Source organism: Anoplophora glabripennis, unplaced genomic scaffold (genome assembly GCF_000390285.2).
Source record: "Anoplophora glabripennis isolate ALB-LARVAE unplaced genomic scaffold, Agla_2.0 scaffold243, whole genome shotgun sequence".
Classification (NCBI taxonomy): domain Eukaryota; kingdom Metazoa; phylum Arthropoda; class Insecta; order Coleoptera; family Cerambycidae; genus Anoplophora; species Anoplophora glabripennis.
The window spans coordinates 249,587-273,740 of NW_019416329.1; the positions used below are offsets into that span (position 1 = coordinate 249,587).

General features: G+C 32.4%; 1 protein-coding gene across 1 annotated transcript; it reads left to right on the forward strand.

Moving 5' to 3' along the window:
• Nucleotides 1-650: 650 nt before the first annotated feature.
• On the forward strand, nucleotides 651-24,154 carry LOC111691391 (small heat shock protein hspG3-like). Its single transcript, XM_023454121.1, has 3 exons — nucleotides 651-677; nucleotides 3,545-3,611; nucleotides 23,808-24,154. Exons 1-3 carry the CDS (start codon nucleotides 651-653, stop codon nucleotides 24,152-24,154), a joined length of 441 nt encoding a protein of 146 aa, XP_023309889.1.

Consider the following 24,154-nt stretch of genomic DNA (forward strand, 5'->3'; position numbering starts at 1 on the left):
GGGATCAGAGGTAGAATAAGCAACTTCTCACTGTGAACTAGAGGCCCGTGGACACTTGGAAGTAGATAGCTTGAACTGTTGCTAAAACAACCAACTTGCAGCTGCGTTTAAATTTTGCAGCAAACTTATTCCAACAAACTTCTTTATTGTCATATTATTACCTACATACATATTAGCAAGAAAATAAGAAGAATTAATACATTCGAAACGATGCAGAAGAAAACACTAAAGTTGTGTAGTAATAAATAAAGAAATTGCTAAATGAACTTGTACCATAGAATTGGGACAAAATACACAAAGTTTAAAGAGGAAGATAATAGAGAGTATAACTTTGGAAATTTTCAGAATTCTGAGTATTAGGTTAACATCAACGTCCTACTGACGTGTCTTATCCGTATATACTTTTCTTCATGTACACAGGATACACTGAAGCTTTGGAGTAGATCATTGTTGTAGCTCATGTTGAGAAAAATTGTCGTTGTCCTCAGGTGTTGTAGGTGGTATCGTGTCTTCTTAATATGCAGATTATATTCTCAGTACATTCGTGTATATTTGCAGTTAGTTTGTTTCAAGATATTCTTGTTCCTTGTATTTAGGTATTCCTCTGATGGTACCAATATTCCTATTCGTGTTTCCATTTCTTCTAAAAGATGGTCCTAGGTGCCGTAGGTCCTCATGTAAATGTTTCGGCAAGTCGTCACGCGCTCGATATACTCAAGATTTGGAAAGACTTTTTGTTTGGTGGTGATAAGATATATATCCATATGGGTTGGCTTTCTATGTCCACAATATCCCACGCTGCCGTAAGGTTTTTTCTTAAGAAGAACATCTATAAACGGCAGGGTACTATTTTCTTCCATGTCCATAGTCAGTGAAGGTGGTTCAGCAAGCCAATGATGTGGTTCAACAAGCCAATGATGTGTTTCAGCAATTCTTCCACGTCCATAGGACTATATAATAAATATAATATTATATCAAGGTCGAAACCTATCTTCTCTGGAAGATTTCTAAATCTGTGTCCTCACCCGAGCAAATTTCGAAGGACGTGGGAGAAAATCCCAAAACTAGCGTTAGACACACTGCGGTTCATGTAGCTGAACCATCCTCTTGTACAAAGAACTCTTAGTGAACAGTTACTGTAACCATATGCCATCCAACGTGTACAAGCACTCAATCCACCAAACAAATTTGGCAATATTCATTACTTGAACGCAGCTCCATTTAACATAAAGGGTGGTTTATGGTTTATGCACGATGGTGATCTTTCTCATCTCTCATTACCGATTTGGACGTACCTAAATGAAACGTACGAGCGTGGAATAGATGTGATGGACAGATTCAGTAACCACCTAGATCGCCACACCTAAACATGCTGGACTTCTTTACTTGGGTTTGTTTTAAAATTTTGGTATATACAAAACCATCTGAGAACTTGCAAATTGTACAACATAGCGAGTAAAAGGAGGATACGGCACAAATAGACCTTAACCTTGATTATTTCAGAAGGCACACAATTCTTTTTTAAGAAAACATAGGGCCTGCACTACAAGAAAGACAGTTTGTTCTTTAAAATTGTGTTTTCCATGAAAAAAGTTCTCAATTTTATTTACCATCCATGTTTTTTTTATTTTTAATATTCTCTATGAAACGAATTGATAGGAACATTCAACCTTCATGAGGATTTATTTTTTCATTATTTTATTATTAACTTCTGACAATTTGACTTGTCATATTCAACCGTTAAGAAGAATTTTAAAATCACACTGCAATTTTCTTGAAAACAGTGTGGTTCTACCGAAAACAGGTAATGGTTGTCGCTACTCAATAAAAGTGACAATACTCCTGAATCTGCGCTCCTGTACCAATTTTGATTTGATTTGGTCAACCCTTTTGCCACACACGTTCGGAAATTTAAGATTTTTCAAATTTTTCCTTTCTAATATAATACCAATGTTCTCCGACTTTTTAAATCTCTAAACTTAAAGGTCTCTAAGTTTCACCAACATAATGTTTACAACATTCATTAGATATACTAGATATGAATGCAGTCTTTAAAATTTTGCAGTTGAGTGATGAAATTGTCATTAATACAGGGTGTCCCAGAATATGTGGGCAATCTCTCGAATTTATTTTTTAATACGATGGACAACAGATAAGACTCTTTAAAAATTGACCCATGAAAACAATTTGACTTATTTGGTTTGCTAGGGACGGACTAGCTGTAGCAGTAAATTTTTTTTACACCTTGTACGATAAAGACACAAAAATAATATTTTTAGATAAATTGAACCTTACATTTAAAAAAGGTACTCTTGGTTGATATCGATAAAATGAACAGTTTTCGAGATTAAACAATTTTTATTTAAAATTAATTTTGCCCACATATTCTGGGACACCCTGTATATTGCTGGTTTGGAAAACAGTTGTGATATTAACTCTATTACAAATTCTTTTTAATTTTCCAGGTGAACCTGGAACATACGGTATTTTTATTGTACGTTTAAAATTTTGCTGTCTGAAAATGTTTATTTTCCATATTTTCAAGAGTTCTATTATAGCTGTTTTACATTGATAATTTATTGATAAATTAATTCATGAAGTCCCTTCATCAAGAAATTGGACAAGTGTAATGCACCAAATCTGCTGTCAAATAACTTCATGAATTTATTCATCAAGTTCTTGACGAATTAGAGCATGTTCTAATTTTCGTAAATTTCTTCGTGAAGTTCAGAAGTACCAACCCAACAGATTTCCAGCCTCAGATCAGTAATGAGGTTATGTTATAGGAATATGTAAATAATTGTGTGGCGTCGTACTAGTTTTGCATTGTTTTTACTGATTTGTTACTTACAAAAACTAATATTTATATAATATGTGTCAGAATGGTATCGCTGTTGTATCACTACAATTATGAGTGGAAAAGTGACATTTTTGAAATTTATTTGCTTCTTTGATTCATTGGTAGATCTGATTCATATGTCAAAAAACTTGACAAAGTCTGGTAGCAGTGTAAAACCATACTAGGTCTGTTCCAACAAGAGTCAGGGATTGGTTCCAAACCGTCAGAAATGTGCATCCAACTAATTCTTGCGATATATTCACTGAAGACACATTTAGAATTTAGCTGGCCAAACATTTCGAACGGTGGGAACCAATCCCTGACTCTTGTTGGAACAGACCTACTGTTTACCAATAAATTCATTAATTAATTCATGAAGAACTTCGTCAATTTATTCATGAATAAATTGTCAATGTAAAACAGCTATTAGCAAATGTTTCTGGATATTGATTTATCTAATAAACTTTCCACCAATCCTATTTCATTTTTAAACATTTGGTGTATTAAATTAATTTTGCTCTTATGTTATAAACGATTCAATACATCTTTCTTTATTTTTACTGGATTTTTTATTTATTTACATGATTGAATTAACTTTAGAAACTGAAGATAATAACACATTACTATATTTAATCATTTTAATAGATAAATGGCGGACATGAAAGTGTATAGCCAAGTTTTGAATAGAAATTCAAATACTCGTAGGTACCAATACAGCAACAGGAGCAGCAGCAGCAGCAGCAGCAGCAGCAGCAGCAGCAGCAAGCAAATCGTTAGGTTGAGCAAAACTAAATTGATAAAATCAACCCTTTCACTCACCCTTTTGTCGCAAAGGATTATTTATTAATTTTTTTGTTTACTTTTAGTGTGGCAAAAATATGCAATCAAATAAAAAAGAGTAACTGAAACTTCCACAAATAAATATTTACAGACAATATCTGAACATACATAAGTCTGAAGGCGGCTGCATATAATAAAAAAAAATACAGTTTTATGGTGCAAGTAATCCTAACGAACGTGGCGCAATTAACGCGGACAAATATTTACGTCGTAAAAATATAGGTCGGTTCCTAGCTAATAAGCAGCCGAGTTAAAATATTGTTATGGTAAATATTTTATTGTATGGTTTGTATTGACTGTGAGCTACGCAGATTTTAATTGCTCGGAAAGCTGGAGGCTAGACGTTGAGTCGGATCAGAAAGGGGCCGCTTTCGGGTCGGCGTTTTTAAATGGTTCGGTCGACCGAACAATGGTCCGCGACAATCGTAAACTTTTAGGATAATTTTGTTTTTCAGTCTGTTATTTATGGAGCACAGTGGCGCACGAGTGCCCAAAACTCGGCTTGAAAAAGTTTATAAACTAATTTGGAAAAAATACTAATATATATTTTTGTATTTTTTATCTATTTTATATCGAAAAATAAAAAGAGCCATACTGTCATAATATTAAGGGTGTAATGTACTTAGTTTTACGGAGCAATTTGCAGATGTCCACGAGCGTACTTTTTTTTCCTTAATACACTTCATAATGGAATGAAACAAGTTTTAATTAATGAATAATCATTATTGTACTAGACAGATTTAAAAAATCTGAGTTTAACCAATATGTCGGTTTTAATAGAGCCCACCTTTGGAACTGTGCTGAAACGCTAATTAGACACTATTATAAGAAATGAAAGCTAATAAATTAAGTCTTCATATAATAGGGAAATGTTACGAATTTCAATTAAAAAAAAAAACACGTTTTCCCTAATTTCTGCATATAATTACCTAACTTGCAACATATATTTACTGTTGCGCTCGTTTACGTTATTAAGTTGAAATAATAATGTAAAAAATCAGTTATCAGGTAGAAATATTACCAATATGTAGAAATATTATCATATGGTCGAATTGTTCATTGTCTACACATCTGAGCCCCACGTTGAGCGCCATGTCGTAGATCAACCTTATTTTGTCCCTTAGTAAGCATATTTGGCGTGAATTTTGGGCAGCTCCTAGGAGCTCATTTTATCCCTTAGGTTCTTCGCCGTAAAACTGCAAAATGCCTAGATAGATGGGGCACTGAGGTCTAGACTGAGAGCAATGCGCGCTCGAAAAAAATTATGAATTTGTTTCTACAAACTTTCGATTTATTTTTGCGATATGTATTTATAACAGACGGATATTTGACTATTATTGATCGGCAGATTATTATGCATTGTAAAATGTCAATAACTTAAAAAGTACTACACGCATTGTCCAGATTCCATTTCTGGTTAATGAACAGCAAGGTAGACGTCCAATCACAGGCCATGATGGATCCGCAAAGGTCCTGTAGGGAAGTCCGCCTTTAGGTTGGACAACTGGCCTTTTCTGATTTCACCCATGTTTGGACTGATGATCGACTTTGTAGTCTGAGGTAATTTGATTTTATTTCGTGGTTACCCAGTTCGAATTTCGGAAAACCTTCCAGTTTCCGAAATTGGAAACTTTTCAGTTTCCGAAATTGGAAACTGAGATGATTTTTTTCTTTTTTCTGGGTATATCGAAAAAAGCATTTTTCAAGTTGGTATTTATTTTTAATTTCTTTCAATGCTTGGATTTTTCTGCAGTTTTTCCAATTTTCTTCGAAAAGAACGGAGAAAACCGGGTTTTTGCCAATTTTGCTTGTTTTCTTTTTCTTGAATTGTCAAGTCTATAATGACACCCTATCCAAACAAATGGGCTTAAGTAGTATATCATCCTTTTAGTAAATACGTATATATGAAAAGCAAGTTTTAATTAAAATTAACACAAGAATGGGACAGGTGTTTTTCAACAGAACAATTTTTGCCTATAATTTTGAAATCTCGTATGTCACTATTAAAATACTTTTCACAATTTTCCATCAAAAAAGTATTCGCAGTTGGCCGAAGCTTTGAATTAGAAAGGAATTTGAACAGAACATGTCTCCCACAATTTTAGGAGAACTATTTAACAAAAAAAAGTTCGTTAAAATTATGAATAAAAAAATAAATATACGGGAGAGGCTAGTCTTTTAATAGAACACAATGTATGTGGGTTCAGTTTTTTTATATAAGTCGCATTTTTGTCCCAATGTTGGTCATGACATAATTTATTTTCTTGTTATTTTAGATTCTCTGCCCCAATATAGATAATATAGGGATATAATCCAAAAGGGATAATAATAATTTAAAATAATTTCATTGATCAATGTTTCTCTGTAAATTACTACGTACTACAATTTTCATGATGGTTCTGATTCGATTATTGGCATTATCAACTAATCTAACAGAGCCATAGCATAATTTAATATCCTAATTTGCAAAAAATTTAAGGCAATCGATGCCTCTAGTATTATTGTTTATTAAACTACAAGACATTATTTACACTTACATTGCATATGCTTCTGTTCGATAACTGTTGCAATGACTAATACATTTGTTCTGAATGAAATATGTATCGTTAATTCTATTGAAGCCGGTATGGAAAAAAAATTTGATAGTAAATATCATATGTAATCTAAAAAATTGGCCCCGACATAATATGTCGTTACGCCACTGGCATATTCAAACATTTCTTTATGTAAGACACGTGCTTACCATATTCCAGTTAATTTTAAAGTCAGTGAGTTCTTCCGCTGAGCATACGACTTACGAATTGGAAATGGGCTATAGGTCAAACTGTTCAAATCACAGAAGAGTGCTATTGTTAGTCCCTTCAGAAGCAGTAAGTCATGTGCTGTACTGTTGCTGTGAAAAACAAAGGTGCAGTTGAAAATACAAATATTTTGCTTTTTCTACAATTGTATCTAGTCAGTTTTAGAAAATTGGGTGATTATAAAAGCCGAAATGTATAGGGTGATTCACAAAAGGTGACAAAAAATGTAATATCGGGGTCCCTCCTATAAAGTTTTTATCTAGGACGCTTCGTTCACTTCGTTGAAAACATATAGGGTGTTAAACTTCAAAAAATATTTTTAATTTTTTTAAATAATTTAAAAACTAGTAAGTGAAATAATTTGAAATTGGGCACATGTATTTATGTAAACATTATCTGAGGGCTTTTCCTAAAATTTACATCTTACATGCGGTGGCAAATTTTTCTAAATAAAATAGTATGCCACTGCTTTACGGTAACAACCATAATATTTACGGATTCGTCTTTCTATTTTCTACAAATTACTATTCTCTTATATTTTTCGAAGAAAGCCTGATTTTCGAGTAAAACTTAAAAAACGAACTGAGAACACACTTCAATATTCGAAAATAATGCTTTTTAAAATTACATACAGGTAGTGGGCTGCAATTCTGAGCAGTTAGAAGAAAGAATAAATAACGCTTTTCATCAGATTCAAGCAACAATAAATTTCGAACAAATTACATTTTCGTTACTAAAAAGATGTCGGGCCTGTGTTCGTGGATATGAAGGTATTTTTGGGCATTTACTCAAATAAAATCAATAAAATGATGACTAATGTTATTAATTTCTTTTTTCACCAAAGAATACGAGGTTTCATTTTTGGTCACCATTTGCGAATCACTCTGTATATTCCCAAATGTATACATTTCACAAGTACCTTTTTAAGACTTCTTCTTTAATAATAGTAAAAATGGACAAATAAATATTTTTTTACAAAACTACAGTTAGCTTTCTTAATTAAGGCTAATTTTCAAAGAATATATTATCCCTAACCTCCAACGTTCTACTTGAAATTTGTGATTTATAACAGTGCTGAAGAATGTACTTCAAGAACGAAGCGCTTCATACTATCATTCGATGAAGCAAGATAATTTTTACACTTGACATAACTTTGGACTCATTTTGTTTATATAAAACGGTCACACAGGGCCTAACAGTCCATTAAGTCCTTTGAAGTGGCCTAGATCGCTATGGGCGGTCACATTTTAACCCATGCGTAATTTTGCGGAGGACCTGAAAGGCCTTCGGGCAGATGCCGACAAAAAGCAGCAAATTTGAAATTTAAGCTCTTTATTTGTGAACACACGCATTTGTCAAAATCGGTCAAGGATGCGTAAACACTAAACAGCTTTCCGTCCTGACGATCTGCCTGCCGCCTAATGGAGGTATAAAGGATTTCGGCTAAACGAATCTCTCATAAAAAAGGGATTATCTTTATTTTTTTCAAAGGAAATTCGGTGGTGTAGTAAGTGAATATTTTTCTTAAACGTATATTTTGTACTTTCATTCTATTGCAAAGGTAGTAACCTAATTTAAACAAATTTAATATCTTTTTAATTATCATATAGTCAAACTTCGATCTTGTGCACCAAAATACCGGCGAGCGGCATTTTGATTTGTATTGTTGTCGTGTTGTTTCATATCAGTTTTTGCATATGACTAGATGTATTTTTTTCAAAAAAGAAAAATTAATTACACTGAAAAATAGATGCCAATTTATTTACACTTCATTTTTACTGTGATTCTTTTATCGACTGTAATTTTACAAATAAAAATTCTAAAAATTTTAATTTTATAACTTGCTGTTACATTATTATACACTAAACTACTACTATATTGCTGTACTATATTACTTTATATTATACAAAAAGTACTCTACAATATAATTTGTACAATTAGTTGTAGGTATAATATTGCAAAGTAGTCATTTGTACAATTACATTGTAATAATCAGTAATCAGTAACCATAATGTCGTTTTATATTTAAACACGGTGTTAGAAGTAAGACTGCCTTAATTTTAACAGACGATAGAATATATTAAAATAAATAAAAAAACCTTATATGACATGGATCCTAAACTCCGAGAAAAAAATTATCAAAAGCTCCAACTTGATGTACAAAACTTTGTATGCATCGAAAGTGATGGTGGGCATTTTGAACATATTATGTTGTAGTTTGTTTTGTACTTGTGCGTTTAAAAATTACTGAATTTTGCTTTTTGGTAAGTCCTTAAATTATTTTTAATACGTATGATTATTTGGACGTCGTTAATCTTTGAGTACTTTAATTACATATTTTTCAAATTTCATTAATTTGATGAAAAGTTAAGTTCCCGTTTTAAGAGATTCTTAATTACTAAAATTCGAGCTAAAATTTAAGCACAACACTATCTTCGTACTACAAAATCGATACATTTTATTTTATTTATTTAAAAACTGGAAAACAATTGTCTTGAAATTTACTAAATGTTTCACAATAATAGTTGTTTACATTTTTTCCGTAGGACAAGTCTGCCACGTGGTGTGCACCAGCTGTGTAGTGCTGTTGTCACGTTGTGATGAAACTCCTCAATATTAATGCTAATTTTTTTTGTTCATTTATCATTACTCTATCTCATGCTAAAGTTATGGCAGTCATACTTCTTACACCCTGTATATGTCTATTTTAAGAAAACTTCTTCGAAGGATAAAGTATCTATAATACTCGAAGTTTCTAAGTATTTTAATATACATTACATTCGAATTTATTTAGTAAATTTTAAGAATGACAACATTCTCATTAACTCATTTAAAAAAATTGTTAAAACTTTTACAATATGTAACTTTATGTCAATTTAATTTTCTTTAATATTGGCCGTCCCATTATTATTATTATTACAAACTTTTTATGAAACTGTGTACTCTGTAATTTTTTGTATGTTCCATGCAATTTTGCCAAGTTTGATAAGAATGAATAGAGAAGTATGTCTTCGGGTAATTTGGTTGGTGACAAAGTTGCATCAACTTGTACCCGAAAAATTACTGGTTTGTTATTTGTTCTATGTGTAGCTAAATTCGTCATTTATTTTATGCAGAAAGCTATGAATAGATATTTGTCACATTAAAAGCATTCGCATTTCACGAAATTAAACTTACAATTAGTACTAAAAGAATTGCATCGTGGAGGCGTGCAGAAATAATAAACTTGTCTCCAAATATTGATTTTAACAAAAGCTGACTGCTGATAATAATAAAATACAAATTTGACTATTGAATGTTACTTTAAGATGAACCTAAACTAGTTTTGAGTGAATGTAATGCAACTAAACGCTGTAATATATTTTTTTATATTTACAAGATGACTACGTCACTGGAAAGAGGTGTTTTCAAGGAGATAGTGACCAGTCAACATGATAAGAAATTTAAAAAATTGATCAGTTGGCTGATAATGTTCCGTGTATTGTCGATAAATCAGATAATAAGACAAATGTTTGTTTTGTTTACAAAATAAAGTATTATTTCGCACCTTTAAATCAAAAAATTAATTATTAGCTATACTCTAGCAGAACAAAATATTGCCAGGTAAAGCATATTTGAAGTATATTGTATCGGGTGTCCCAAAATTCACGCAAGTTTTAAATTTTGCACCATTTGTGCAGTAAAGTGTTGCCAAAGGAAAAAGAAGACAACGTGACAACAGACAGTTCAGGGTTGTTAAAAATGGAGCGTACAAGAAAGAACAGCGCGTTTTCGTTGTTGAGCAATATTTAAAAAATAAAGGTTTGTACCATACCTTTATGGTACAATTCGCAATTTTCATACAAAATATGATCAGAATAGTGATTTAATTTCATCAACTGTGAAGAGATTAATTGAAAAATTCAGGGAGACTGGATCAATCAGTGATCTTAAATATGCTTGCCGTCCTTCAACAAGTCGTCCGACACAGAACATTGAAACACTTCGTGAGAGTGTTGCTGAGAGTCCAGGAACATCAATTCGGCACCGTGGTGAAGAAATGTACATTTCGAGAAGGTATCCACAGCGTATTCTCACAAAAGATGTGCATGTTCATGCTTACAAAGTTCAATTGATTCAAGAACTGAAGCCCCCTAACTACGCAGAGTGAAGACAGTTCGCTGAGTGGATGCTGACTTTTCAGACAAAATCATATTCAGCGACGATGCTCATTTTCATTTTGACAGCTTCGTCAATCGACAAAATTGTCGCGTTTGGGGTTCAGAAAATCCACGAGAAACAAACGAATCCACAACGTGTCACTGTTTGGTACGGATTTTGGACCATTCTTCGAAAATGCGGTTAACCAAGCAACAACAATTAAGGGTGCTCGCTATCGCTACATGATAATCCAGTTTTCGTGTGCCTAAATTGTAAGATATGGATGTAGACATGTTGTTTCAACAAGACGGAGCCACATGCCATACAGCCCGAGATTCAGTTCAATTACTCATCATTCAGTCATTTCCTGGTCATGTAATTTCCCGTTTTTGTAATTAAAATTGCAATTTAACGACATTGGACTTTTTTCTTTGGATTTTTTTGAAGTGTAAGGTTTATGCCAATAAGTCCACGCCTTGAAGGAGGGAATTAAGCGCTGTATCAACGAAATTCAATCACATTTATGTAAAACAGTCCTGGAAAATTTCGACAAAAATTTTGAGGTTAATCTTTTTGCCCCTTTTGTCACGTGCTGTTATGGCAAATTTTATTATAAATAAAACAGGTGCTCTTGTAAGAAGTGTTAAAATTTGCCCGTACTCGATAAAAACCAGGCATAGTGCGCCAAAGATAAGCAGCTAGTATCCCAATTTGTTGTTTTTTATTCCAAGTAGGCTTTGGCACGTAGTTACTATTAGATACTATTAGCTTTTCCTGAGTGATGGATTGGTCGAGGTGCAGTTGCTCCAATTCACTGGACTCCAAGGTCACCAGACCTCAACCTACTTGATTAAGTAGTTTGGTGTTATGCCAAACAAAAAGTATATGAAACAAATAAATTCAGCAAAACATCTGAGACAAAAGATTGTTGATGTTTTCAACTATCAAAAAGATTATTCAGAACCTTGGAAACATACATTGTTTTCATTACAAAAAAATAATTTGTTTTTGTATTCGTGAAAATGGAGGACATTTCGAAAATTTATTCTGATTTTATTTTCCTTAAATTATAATTTTCTGTTAGTAATAATTAGTTATTCTTGTTGTTTTTCTTTTTTTCAGTTGCATTCAGTATGTGTTAAACTTTTCCAGAAGTAAACTAACTATTACTTTTTACCATTACCATTAGAAGAATAACTTTGATTTTGAGTTTTACTAATGGAGCTAACAGTAATAGTAACTAAGTGCCAAAGTCTACTTGGAATAAAAAACAACAGTTTGGGATACTAGCTGCTTATCTTTGGCGCACTATGCCTGATTTTTCTCGAGAACGGGCAAATTTTAGCACTTCTTATAAGAGCACCTTTTTTGTTTAGAATAAAATTTTCCATAACAGCAAGTGACAAAAGGGGCAAAAAGATTAACCTCAAAAAAGTTAGGACCTAAAATATTCGCGCGAAGTACTGCACTGAACGCCCTGTATGATATAGCCAAAAATTAATAACTCCAGAGCATTTAGCATCCCCAGAAACCCCACGTAACAAATTTCAGTTCATTTGGTCGAATTTTGTGGAAGATAGGACCGAAACTAGATCATAAAAAAATTATTTTCAACTTCCTGTATCTTGGAAACGGAAAAAGATACGCCCATGGTTCATAGGAACAAATTGTAATAATTTTTGAAATTTTATTAGTCCCTGAATCTATGCTGGTGTTTTTCAGAACACTCTGTATAGTGTACCCAACTATTATTAAAAAAGGGTTGGAGGTAGGTACACTAACAAATATAATTAATTGCATCCTATTAGTCACGGGTTGCCTTAAACCTCACATGCTTTATAATTTTAATCAATGCAAATACTTCATTTTAAAATAAATAAAAAATAATTCAGTCGTCTACGCAAAGGAGACGAGACACAGTACTAATAACTTTTTTGTGGTTTATAATTTATTAAGGCAACGTCAAAAAAGTTCCAGTCTGGTTAGCATAACAATAAACTTAATTATAACTGCGGCACAGGGTAAAAAAAACATCGGTTAAGATAACTCTACGGGGTTAGTACAAAGGTTGTTAGTATATACTGGTAGACAGGTACCTCATCAGAAAGTTTTTTGCGGCGTTTAGTCGGTGAATGAAGAATGAGGAGTTCGGTTTGGTATTGGCTGTGAGTCCGAAATGAACTGGTTTAGTTTATTCCACCAAGAGTTGCATGGAATATCCTAAATCTATTCAAACTGCATAGCAACCTTTCAAAATTAAAAAAATAATAATACCGATGAAAATAATCAAGTTTTGCCCTATACAAATTTTTGATAGGGCGCTTCCCTACGAAGGTACAGGGTGTTAAAAGTTTCAAATATTTATATTACATTTTCTGTAACTTCACTGGCATAAAATATTGAGTGAAAAAATTTGAGCGGATGACATTGTTTTAGTAGGGACTATTTTTTCATGGATAACTTATTCCAAAATACACTCCAGTGGCGTAGTTACTGGGGGAGTAGGGGACCTTATTTGGAAATAAAAACGTACGCCACTGTTTTTTTAAATGTGTTCGTCAAATTTACTGGTCTTTAGATAATCGGGAAATCAAATAAGAAGATACTTAAGTACCTACGTTGCTAATTATTCATATAATTTCAATAACTAATATTTTTGAGAGATTTCAAAGCGCTATACAACATCACAAGAAATCCACAAAATGCTGTCATTGGGAAGCAATGTATGCTGTGCAGCGTCTCCGTATTGATCGTCTTACACGCCTCATAATACCAACCGTGTTGTGTATGGTTCCGATGATGAGGGTCAAAGATTAGACCCCTGAGGAACACCTGATTCAGCAGTAAATAGCTCAGATTTGAACGCTTTATAGGGTACATAATAAACACGACCTTCTAAAAACGCTTTAGAGCTATAATTGCATAATACATAGTTAATTTTAAATTAAATTGAACATAAAATTATACAGGGTGTTTTGCCAAACTTTAATGAGGAGTAATTCCAACCGTATTGTGTGTGTATGGTTGCGAAACCCTCTACAATGCGCTGTCGAAGTACTTCTACATTGGGAACTTGAGTACGATATGCCATAGTTTTGAGGTAGCCCCAAAAAAAGTAATCCAAGGGATTGAGGTCGGGGGAACGAGCCGGCCAAGCAATGGGTCCTCCTCTACCAATCCAGTGATTAGGATACTGATTATTCAACAACTGTCTAACGGTAAGACTGTAATGAAGTGGCGCCCCATCATGCATATACCACAATAATTAACGTAACCTCAATGGCACTTCTTCTAGAAGTCGTGGTAATTCTTCTTGTAGGAACCTTTGATAAGATCTACCATCGAGGGTTCTGGGTAAAAAGTAGGGACCAATCAAGTAATCGCCCACAATACCTGTTCGCATTGTTGAAAAAAACACTGACAAAATTCAATCCTCGGTTGATCGTTATTTTCATTTAATGCATGAACACGCTGGACATGATATAGGCGTAATTGTTGCTCACGTACGACGTTCCAGATTGTTACAGGAGATACACCCAAATCTATTGATATCTATGTGGTACTGGGTCTTCATATACAGATTCCAAAATTCTATCTTCTAAATAAACTGTACGAACATGTATTTCTCTTGCTCAACGTTTTGGTAGCGATAAATATGCAGTTTCACGAGGTCGACGGCGAACGCTTGAAAAAGTATTCCTTGTTGGACAACGTCGATTTGGAAAAGTCTGTCTATAAAGTCTAGCATTGTCATTCGCTCTACCATATGTAAAATGTATATCTGCTAATTCAATATTTGTATAACGAACTATAACTGGCAGAGAAACCGACAAAAATATGTGACAGTTTCAAAATCCTAGTAACAACTTGCCACCTACGGTACTGGTATTTTACGGTTGAAATGAATTGAATACCATATTTTTTTTATTAAAATCTATTTTTAGTTGTATGAAATATAACAACCGTTTTGCAACACACAAAATAGTGGCGTTGTATAGTATTTTGAAATCTCTTCAAAATTTATTGTACATTTTAAAATAAATTCAAAATTATTTTAAAAAAACAGTGGCGTACGACTCTTTTCAAGAAAGGTCTCCTACTCCCCCAATAACTACGCCACTGAAGTGTATTTTGGAATAAGTTATCCATGAAAAAATAGTCCCTACTAAAAAAATGTCATGCCCCAAATTTTATCACTAAATATTTTTTGCCATTGAAGTTACAGGAAAAATCATATAAATATTTGAAACTTTTAACACCCTGTATCTCCATAAGGAAGCGTTCTATCAAAAACTTGTATAATGCAAAAGTTAATAACTTTCATACGCCATTAAAGTTTGGCAAAACTTATCATTAACACCCTGTATATGTATAAAGATATCCTTATATTTTTGTATTATATATTTTGATGTACGATGTACTATTGTCCTGAAAACGTTGGACGGCAATTTAGAAGCACCCTGTAGATAAACCAACCAGTGGAGGAAACAGGCAATAATTTGTTACACCGACTTGCAAACCTTAGTTTTACCTGTTACGCTGGCAGAGGTGATAATCAACAAAGGCTGCCGCTACCTGCTTTGGTTTTCTGCCTTTTGCATACTTCTATAACCTGCATCAAGACAGTGGTGTTATTTTTTGTATCTAATTATCATATATGAGGATTACCGAGCATTAGAATATAACCTTCTCAATACTTGACTTTGCATATGAATTTTTTACGATGAGAGTTAAATTAGAGTTACGCTTTACTGACGTGTTATAATGGGAAACATATCCACACAAAAAAACTTGTAACAAGGTCCCAATTTTTTTGCTGAAAGAAGTCCGTTGTAAGTACTACCTGTGTGTTAATTCATCTAGTAATTTATAATTGCAACAATTTTTAATATACGAGGGTACTGCAAAAGTAACAACAAATTGATAGTCTTATTAATATGAGGCTTTCTTTCTCCAGTGAAACAAAAAAAAGTCAATTGCAAACCTTAATATTGAAAGTTCATTCAACAGCCTGATTAGTGTGTTAAAAAAGGTGACTACGTGTTAAAATAATATGTGTATCTTTAACTAATTATGTCTTAAAACATTAAGTTTTTTAATCTAGATCTATGCGGAAATTTTTTAATAAAAAATTGCATTACTAACATAACTAAGTGGAAGTTTTGTTTTATGTGCGCCTCCTGTAATAATAAATTTTTTATTATTATTTCACCCACCATTTAAAATTTACCTTCTGTGCATGTACTCAGAAATATTTTCGATCTTTACTTTGTTAAAATCATTAAGGCAATTCAAACTAATTCTGTAATTTTTGCTGTTTGATACTGCATTTTTGGGTATACTAAAGAAACTTGCCTGACGTATCAAAATCATTAAACAAAATCTTTAAACAAATTGTATCATCTTCTTCTACAGGGCTTTCATAAATGTTTATAAACCACGTGACCGCCGAGCTTAGGCAACCAACATTGCAAGGCTGGTACTAGTAACGAAAAAATTCCCTAAATCTTATCATCACCAATATTAACGATATACAATGAACAATGACAAGCCGTTATAATCTTATTATTTGCATAATTTTACTGAAATTTGATTGCCAATATGAAGGAAATAAAGTTATTGTTAAAAAAAATTAGTGGTCACGTGTCTTGTATTCATTGATTGAAGGCTCTGTAATAGCTGCTGCTGCAAAATCGCTTTGGACAAGAACCCAACACGCATTGACATAACTAACTCGATCATTTGTACATTTTATGTATAGCCCTTCAAGTATTTATTATAGTCTTTCCGATCTCAATTGAAGAACCAAGAGGTTAGCAGTATGTACCAGGTTAGGTCACTGTCGCAGCAACACGGCATTGAAATATTGGAAAAACTTATTCCCATATTTATTTAGCCATACCCCCATATACAGGTCTGGTTGCCCAGTTGAAGAATAAGCACAAATACAGCCGCACTTACCTGGCCATAAATTCGATTGTCGACAAATGGCCTATCAGTGCAGTGCAGCAATGTGGAATTTGGTGTGTAATTTTGATTTATTATAGGCACCGTCTATTAATCATTCATATTACAATTGCGAAAGGGAGAAATAAGAGGGATATTTTGTTTACTAATATTTATTACAAAATTACAAATCAAATCAATATAATAAAATTGTTTGGGGACATAGATAATTAAAATATGTTGTTTGTCAAATGAACATAATAGAAATTTTCTACACATTTTATACAAATTATTATAATTTTTTAGCAGAAAACTTTTTTAGGGACGCCTATGAAATTCATTAAATTTTATTGCTAGGCGTTTTTATACATGTTCAACTGACTTCGGAAAGGCTACAACAGAAATGAAGTTATACAGGGTGTACTGTAAATGATGGTACACGGAGCAACAGCGGATTCTACACAGTAACATATTACAATACTAGCGTCTATTTTCTTCACCGTATAAACTATAATCCTATTACTTCCCTTTTCTATACCTCTTAAGTTTTTTTTTGATATACGATTTCTTAGTTACAGTCAAATTTTTTGTTTCGATTTGAAACCTAACCTAACATTTTAAATACTTCAGATTCCAAAAAGAAAAGGAAAACAAACTATCAATGAAGTTATAAATAAAAAACGTGAATAATTGTTGTAGAACTATTTCGTAAGTAACATATACATCATATATTGAGAAAAAGGAAACGCTCAATTACGTGCTTGTCATCATTACATTATCTTGATGTACTTTTTGAGGTACTCATGTAAATGGGTTACGAGGCACGTGCTATTTCAAGGTGCGCTCGCTTAACGTCCATCTGACTTCTGCCTTATGGTGTTATTAGGTAACACAAATCTGGTCTTTAAAAAAAACTTCAAACACCTGTCCCAATCATCCTCGGGCAACCATTGATATATTAAAGTGTGGTCATATTTACAATATAATTTATGTTAATATCTTTAGGAAACGTTAACGGGAATGCGCTTTAGTAGGGTAAGGTCGGTGGCTGTCGGATACTGCTTAATTTTTTTGTTAGTATGTCGGTCAGAAATCGCTTTTCGTACGAAGGCATATTATACTTAAAGAAAACTAGCTGAATTGTAAGATGTATATAGGGTGTCCCATAATTAACTGGACATAACTATGGAGTGATAGCTGGTATCAAAATAAAGCATTTGGACCCAACAAATAGCCTTATTCGTTTTCGTTCTACGTGGTGTTTCATTATTAACTTTCTTTCCAATTATTTTTTTGAAATATCTTGAAAGCTGTTCAACGATTTCGATGAAATTTGGTATCGGATTATTACTCAGCATACGTTCTACGAAAACGGTATCAATTTCACCGTGGCTACGTGATGTCACCTAGAGCAACATTTGTCCATTAACATGCATGGCCATAACTTTTTGTCCACCCTATATGTACATTCTCAACAAAAATAAAGAAATGACGTTCAATTTCACACAAAAAAAGTTACAGTTTTTTGAAGCCAAAGAACTAGACCGGTATTCGAATTAAACATAATTTTTCACTGAGACGATTAAATCAAAAAAACTGTCAAAAGGTTATACAAACGCAAACTTGAAATAATGCTTGAAAATAATGAGAATTTTAAAGTGCTTCAAGCATATCAAGTATTCTGTGGAACCTCGATGCGTGGAAATAATTTTGCTACTGTTTCAATTTATCAATTTATGGGTACTCTAGTCAAAATTAGCTACATCAGTAAAAAAAATTTTCCTCTATATTCTAATAAGTGCGTGCTTTTGGACAAGGTGATTTAATATAAAAAACTGAAATTTTAGGAGATAATAGAGAGAACAAATTCCAATTAGCTATTCGGGATATTTAGTGTCCGAAGTTTCCGAAGATCAATTTTTGTATTGAAACAGTTACTTCTAGGGGTAATTTAGGACGCAGTTTTTTCCATTTTTTTTTTTTTTTTGTAGATTCTGCCTTAAACCTGTCTTACATTTAGTTACTTCAGACCTAAAAATTAATTGGTCAGCAACTTTTTAGCTTCAATAAATTTGACACAATAAAATTGGTTAACACAAGGAAAATGGAACATAAATGTCACGGAAAAAAATAAGAATGTAATGCAATTGTATGGAGCATAGCACATATCTACAAGGTACATAGACCTAGGTAGTACCAGAAGCCTAATAAAAGAGACAGAGAAAAGATTTTGAGAATGTTCCATAGAGAAGCCCTACAAATAAAAAAAAACAGAATTACAACTGAGAGAAAGGTTAAAATACCTGGAACTTGAAAACCACTCTAAAAATCGAGGGCTAAGACGTCCTGGGCCCAGTGACTTCAAATAATGCACCAGAATATAATAAATAGCATCCAGAGGACTTATCTTCAGTTTTATAGTTTCCGCTAAAGAAAGGGGCGATTCAAAATGTCAATAAATCCAAACCGGCGAAATATATTTTAATATTACTTATCTTTCATCTGCTGTAAATTTAAAAATAAAAAAGTGATGCAACTTATTCACATATTCCATTCTTGCACCACAAATTATTTTATTGGATTATTTATCATTTATACTCCGATGCAAATATTATACTTATGTAACCAAATGGTATAACAACAAATTATACTAACTTAAAAAAACTTAGCTTGTCTTCTAAACAATTTTTGAAAAAAGTATTGAATAAAAGAGTATTCTTCCTTGGAAGTAATAATTAATAAGTAATTTTAGTTTAAAAATACCTTCACGTCTATTATGAAGAGTGATGTGGACGTAACTCTCTACTTCCATCATCCCTGTTGCTCTCTTACTTAAAAATATATGAAGTTGAAATAATTTTTAAATGAATCATGGATCTTGTTCTTTTTCATCTTAATTCATCATTACAAAAATATATTTTTATGTATTTAGAATGTAATGAATTCAATTTAATTTAATATTTTATACACTATTTTGATAGAAAGATAGGTACTTAAAATTCCATTTCAATTCATTTTTCTTTCTTTTTTTAATTTTCAGACTCGTAGGGATTAGTAAACAAAGTCCAAACACATTTAGAGACCACTATTAACAAGATCAATTAAATCAAATCATCAACTGATACCCTCATACACATTAAGAGCCAGACATCAGACGGATCAATTTCCTGACCCATTCTCGGAACCCCTTGGTCAATTAAGGCTGATTAGTACATTTATTTGTGAGCGGGCACAAGAAGGATGTCACGAAGAACTGAGATTTTTCATTGAATAAGTTAAACGCAAGATACGCGACCTAGAATAGGCGCAGTCTCTGAGCAATTAAAAATGAAGAAATTACATGGAGTGATTGAAAGGCAATTGTTAATCAAAAGGTAAAAGGTGATTTGTAAAATAGAAAAGTATCTGTATAAATTTCAATATATTATATACAATGCCTTCATAAATGATTACAAGCCACACGATCTGTAAACGTTAGTGTCATCAATATTAATCATTCGTTTACAATGAACAATGACAAACCGTTCCATTTACGCTCGAGATAATGCGATCACTGAACGGTTGAATAAACCCGATAAAACGTAAAGGAAATAAGACTACCATTTTAAACAAAATGGCTTGTCACATGGCTTAGCTTGTAAGCATTTATGAAGGTAATAAATATATATTTTCATATTATTTCTATAAAAAATATACAATTTTTTTCATAACTACGTACATTGGAAATAAAGTTAAAAGTTTTCATTGAGTAGCTAAACTTCCATCAAAGGACACCTCCACCTGACATCGCCAATGGTATAGTATTGTTATTATTTGCTTAAATTAATATCAATAAAAGCTTAAGTATTTTATTTACTATTTATTCCTTCATTCCTTCAGTATGTGTTTTATTTTAGCAAAACTCCTCTCCCACTTCCAACATATTCAAAATATTTGTTATTCCACACTTCTGAAGAATATTACCTGCTCTTAATACGGGCGTCTTTATTTTTTTGTCTTCATCCATAAAAAATCGTACCTCCTCCACAAAAAAGAAATTATTGTATCAAAATGACCAGTATAAACAGTGATCGTCTTAATTTTTCATCTGTAGCTTTATTTTTTGCAAAAAAATAACGAAATTCATAAAATACTTGATCTAACCTCCACTAAAATGATCACTGGATGCAACTACACGAATGAAATTAATATTATATTATAAGAAGTAACAAGTTTAGTTATAAATAATTAAACATCGGTTTTTAAACTTTGGATCGAGAGCAGGCAACCAACTATACAAGTTGGTTACTAGATAACTTAGAATTTACACACCAACGTTTTCCAGATTTCCCTCACATAGGTTTAAAATTTACAGGTATATAATGCTTACAAATTTTTGCTTTATAAATAAAATATAATTGCAACAGACTATCTACGTTTTCTCAACCTATATTTTCCCTTTTTATGAGATATACATACAGAAATACAAACGGGCAGATGGTTTACTATTTATGTTCATTTAGATTTTCTAAATACGGAAATTAAAACAGCATGTCAAAACATACTAAAATTTATAATTTAGAAGGTACAACGTATCATCACAACTTGTTCAAACTATGGTAGTGCCATTTCTCTCTCCAGAACTGCTACAGTAGTATTTCTGGTTGCATAACCTTAACGCAAAGACAGTACATTTACTTGCGTGAGATTTCCCCTAATCTTTACTTTTCAGTTAACTTATTTATAACTCGGAAATTGGATTGGAATTGGATTTTAAATACAAGTTCATATTAATTACCCATTTGAACTGAAAATAAATGTACTAGCGAATCTTTTGCAGAGTCGCCACTGAAGTTGCTGACAATAGGGTACGAAACGTTTGGAAACTTGGATGTGACCAATTAAAGAAATCACTACGGAACTTCTCAAAGGATTACAATTGTTTGAGAAGCGTTTCCGTTCGTAACGACCTTAGAACCAACAATAAGAATCTAAATCAATATTAGGGCGGTCCTAGTGTTCTGATAGTAGGTTCGCCCTCACAGAGCCTAGTCCATGAACAACAAGGGAAGATCAGATATTCCTAATTGAGACTAAAGAAGTGAATTATACGTGTTAACTAGGTACGTGGATATGGCACAGCAACATAGTAAAGTTTAAAGTTATATCTATTACTAAAATAAAAGTGCTTCAAAATTCTCATATCACTTTGTGTCTGTAACACTAATTTCCCTATCTTGGTTTCAGTTCTGAATAAGATTATTCTTTAAATACCTCTTCCACTATTCTATGTTATGAAACTTCCATTTTCTATAAAGGGTCCATTTTTGTAGTTATAAAAAAATTGTACTTGATTGACATCTCAAATATATTTTGTTATCTTCAAGAAATGTTTTAAATATGGATGAAATCGATAATTACGTTCGTGGTACTTTTTTAGCCACGTTATTTCGCATAGCTGATGATGCCAAATATATGCAATTTGTAAGTAAATGCCGTATTATGTAGATGATGCATATCGACACAAATATTCGCAAAAGCTATAAAAACGCAAATGGAATATATGTAGTACCTGCTGCAACGACTACACCAGTAGTGTTCGTTTCTCAGCATATACAGGGTGGGTCAGTTTTTTGTAGTAGGATTTTAACAGTTGATAGAGAATCATTTTTTAATAAGGAAAGTTCCTATAAACGTAGGTCTTAGAACGCTTCGTTTGTGAGATATAGGGTGTTGAAAACAAACTTTTTTTAAGAATTTTTCATATCTCTAGAAGACCAACATATATTGAACTGAAATTTGGTATTAATAACACATTAGTTATGGTGAATAAAACAAATATATCTGTTATCGATTTCACACACCAGTGACGTGCCTGAGGTGGGTTACTGCCCCCTTTAAAAAAATAATTCGTACGCCCTTGGATTTTTCTGGAAAATAACATTATTTCTAAATTTTTTAATCAATTCTGAACAAAACATATCTCTTTCAATTTTTTATAAAATGAAGGGTTTTTGGTTAAATTCATTTGGCATGAAACTGTTCCAACGATATTGTTACCTAATACATTTGTGAATTAATAAGAAAAATATGATATACACTGAAAATCAATAAAAACGATTGAATGAATAATACACAGTTGATAGATATTGATATTTTTTAATAAGAAAAGTTCCTATAAACATAGGTCTTAAAACGTGTGTAGAAAACAAACATTTTTAAGAATTTTTCTTAATATCTCTAAAAGGCCAACAGATATTAAACTAAAATTTGGCATGAAAAATAAACACAGAACTTAAAAAAAGAACTAATTGACACACACGTTACACAATGTTTGCGTTCTTATGTCAACGTTATGACATTTGACAATCGTTTTTGTTGATTTTCAGGGTACATCATATTTTTCTTATTACAAATGTGTTACCAATATTGTTGGTACAGTTTCATGCCAAATGAATTTAACCAAAAACCGTTCATTTTATAAAAAATTGAAAGAGAGGTGTTTTGTTCAGAATTGATAAAAAAAATTAGAAAAGATGTTATTTTCCAGAAAAATCCAAGGGCGTACGAATTATTTTTTTAAAGGGGGCAGTAACCCACCTCAGGCACGTCACTGGTGTGTGAAATCGATAACAGATATATTTGTTTTATTCACCATAACTAATGTGTTATTAATACCAAATTTCAGTTCAATATATGTTGGTCTTTTAGAGATATTAAGAAAAATTCTTAAAAAAACTTTGTTTTCAACACCCTATATCTCACAAACGAAGCGTTCTAAGACCTACGTTTATAGGAACTTTTCTTATTAAAAAATGATTCTCTATCAACTGTTAAAATCCTACTACAAAAAACTGACTCACCCTGTATGAATTTTTCAATTTTTTTATAGGCTACCGAATTTGTTATTAAAATAAATTCAGTTGAATTCTTGTTTTTACATTTGCTTTTGTATTTCCGTACACTGTCGAATTGTGAAGAAAATACATTTGTTATTCCAAGTACACAAATCGTAACAATTGCACAATTTTTGTGCGTTTGCATATGTATTTATTTGTAATATGTTGGTGAAACAAATTATAAGGATTTTTAACGGCACGATTTATTGATGACTACACATGTAACGATAAATTGTAAAATTTATCTGCATAGATCGAACTGTGTGGTTACAAAATCGACTGATTAAACACATATTTTATTTATACCTTGTACATAAAACAAACGTGGACAATGAATACGAGAACCCAGAATCAATTTGAAAGGTGAGAAAGAAGAATATTACGAAGAATTTTTGGAGGGAAGAAGGTGGAAGAAGGATGGGAAAGAAGAACAAACTGAAGTATGCGAACTTTTTAATGAAACACCGATTAGCGAATTAGTTCGGACAGGCAGGCTGCAGTGGCTGGGACACCTGGAAAGGATGGGAAATGAGAGAATAGTCAAAACGATAGCTAACAAGATGCCAGATAATAAGAAAAGAAAAGGAAGGCCAAGAAGAACATGGATGGAGGCGATTATGCAGGACTTGAAAGATAAAAATGTGGTTAACTGGAGAGAAAAGGCTAAGGATAGAACGAGGTGGAAGAAAACCCTAAAGCTATGGCCCTAA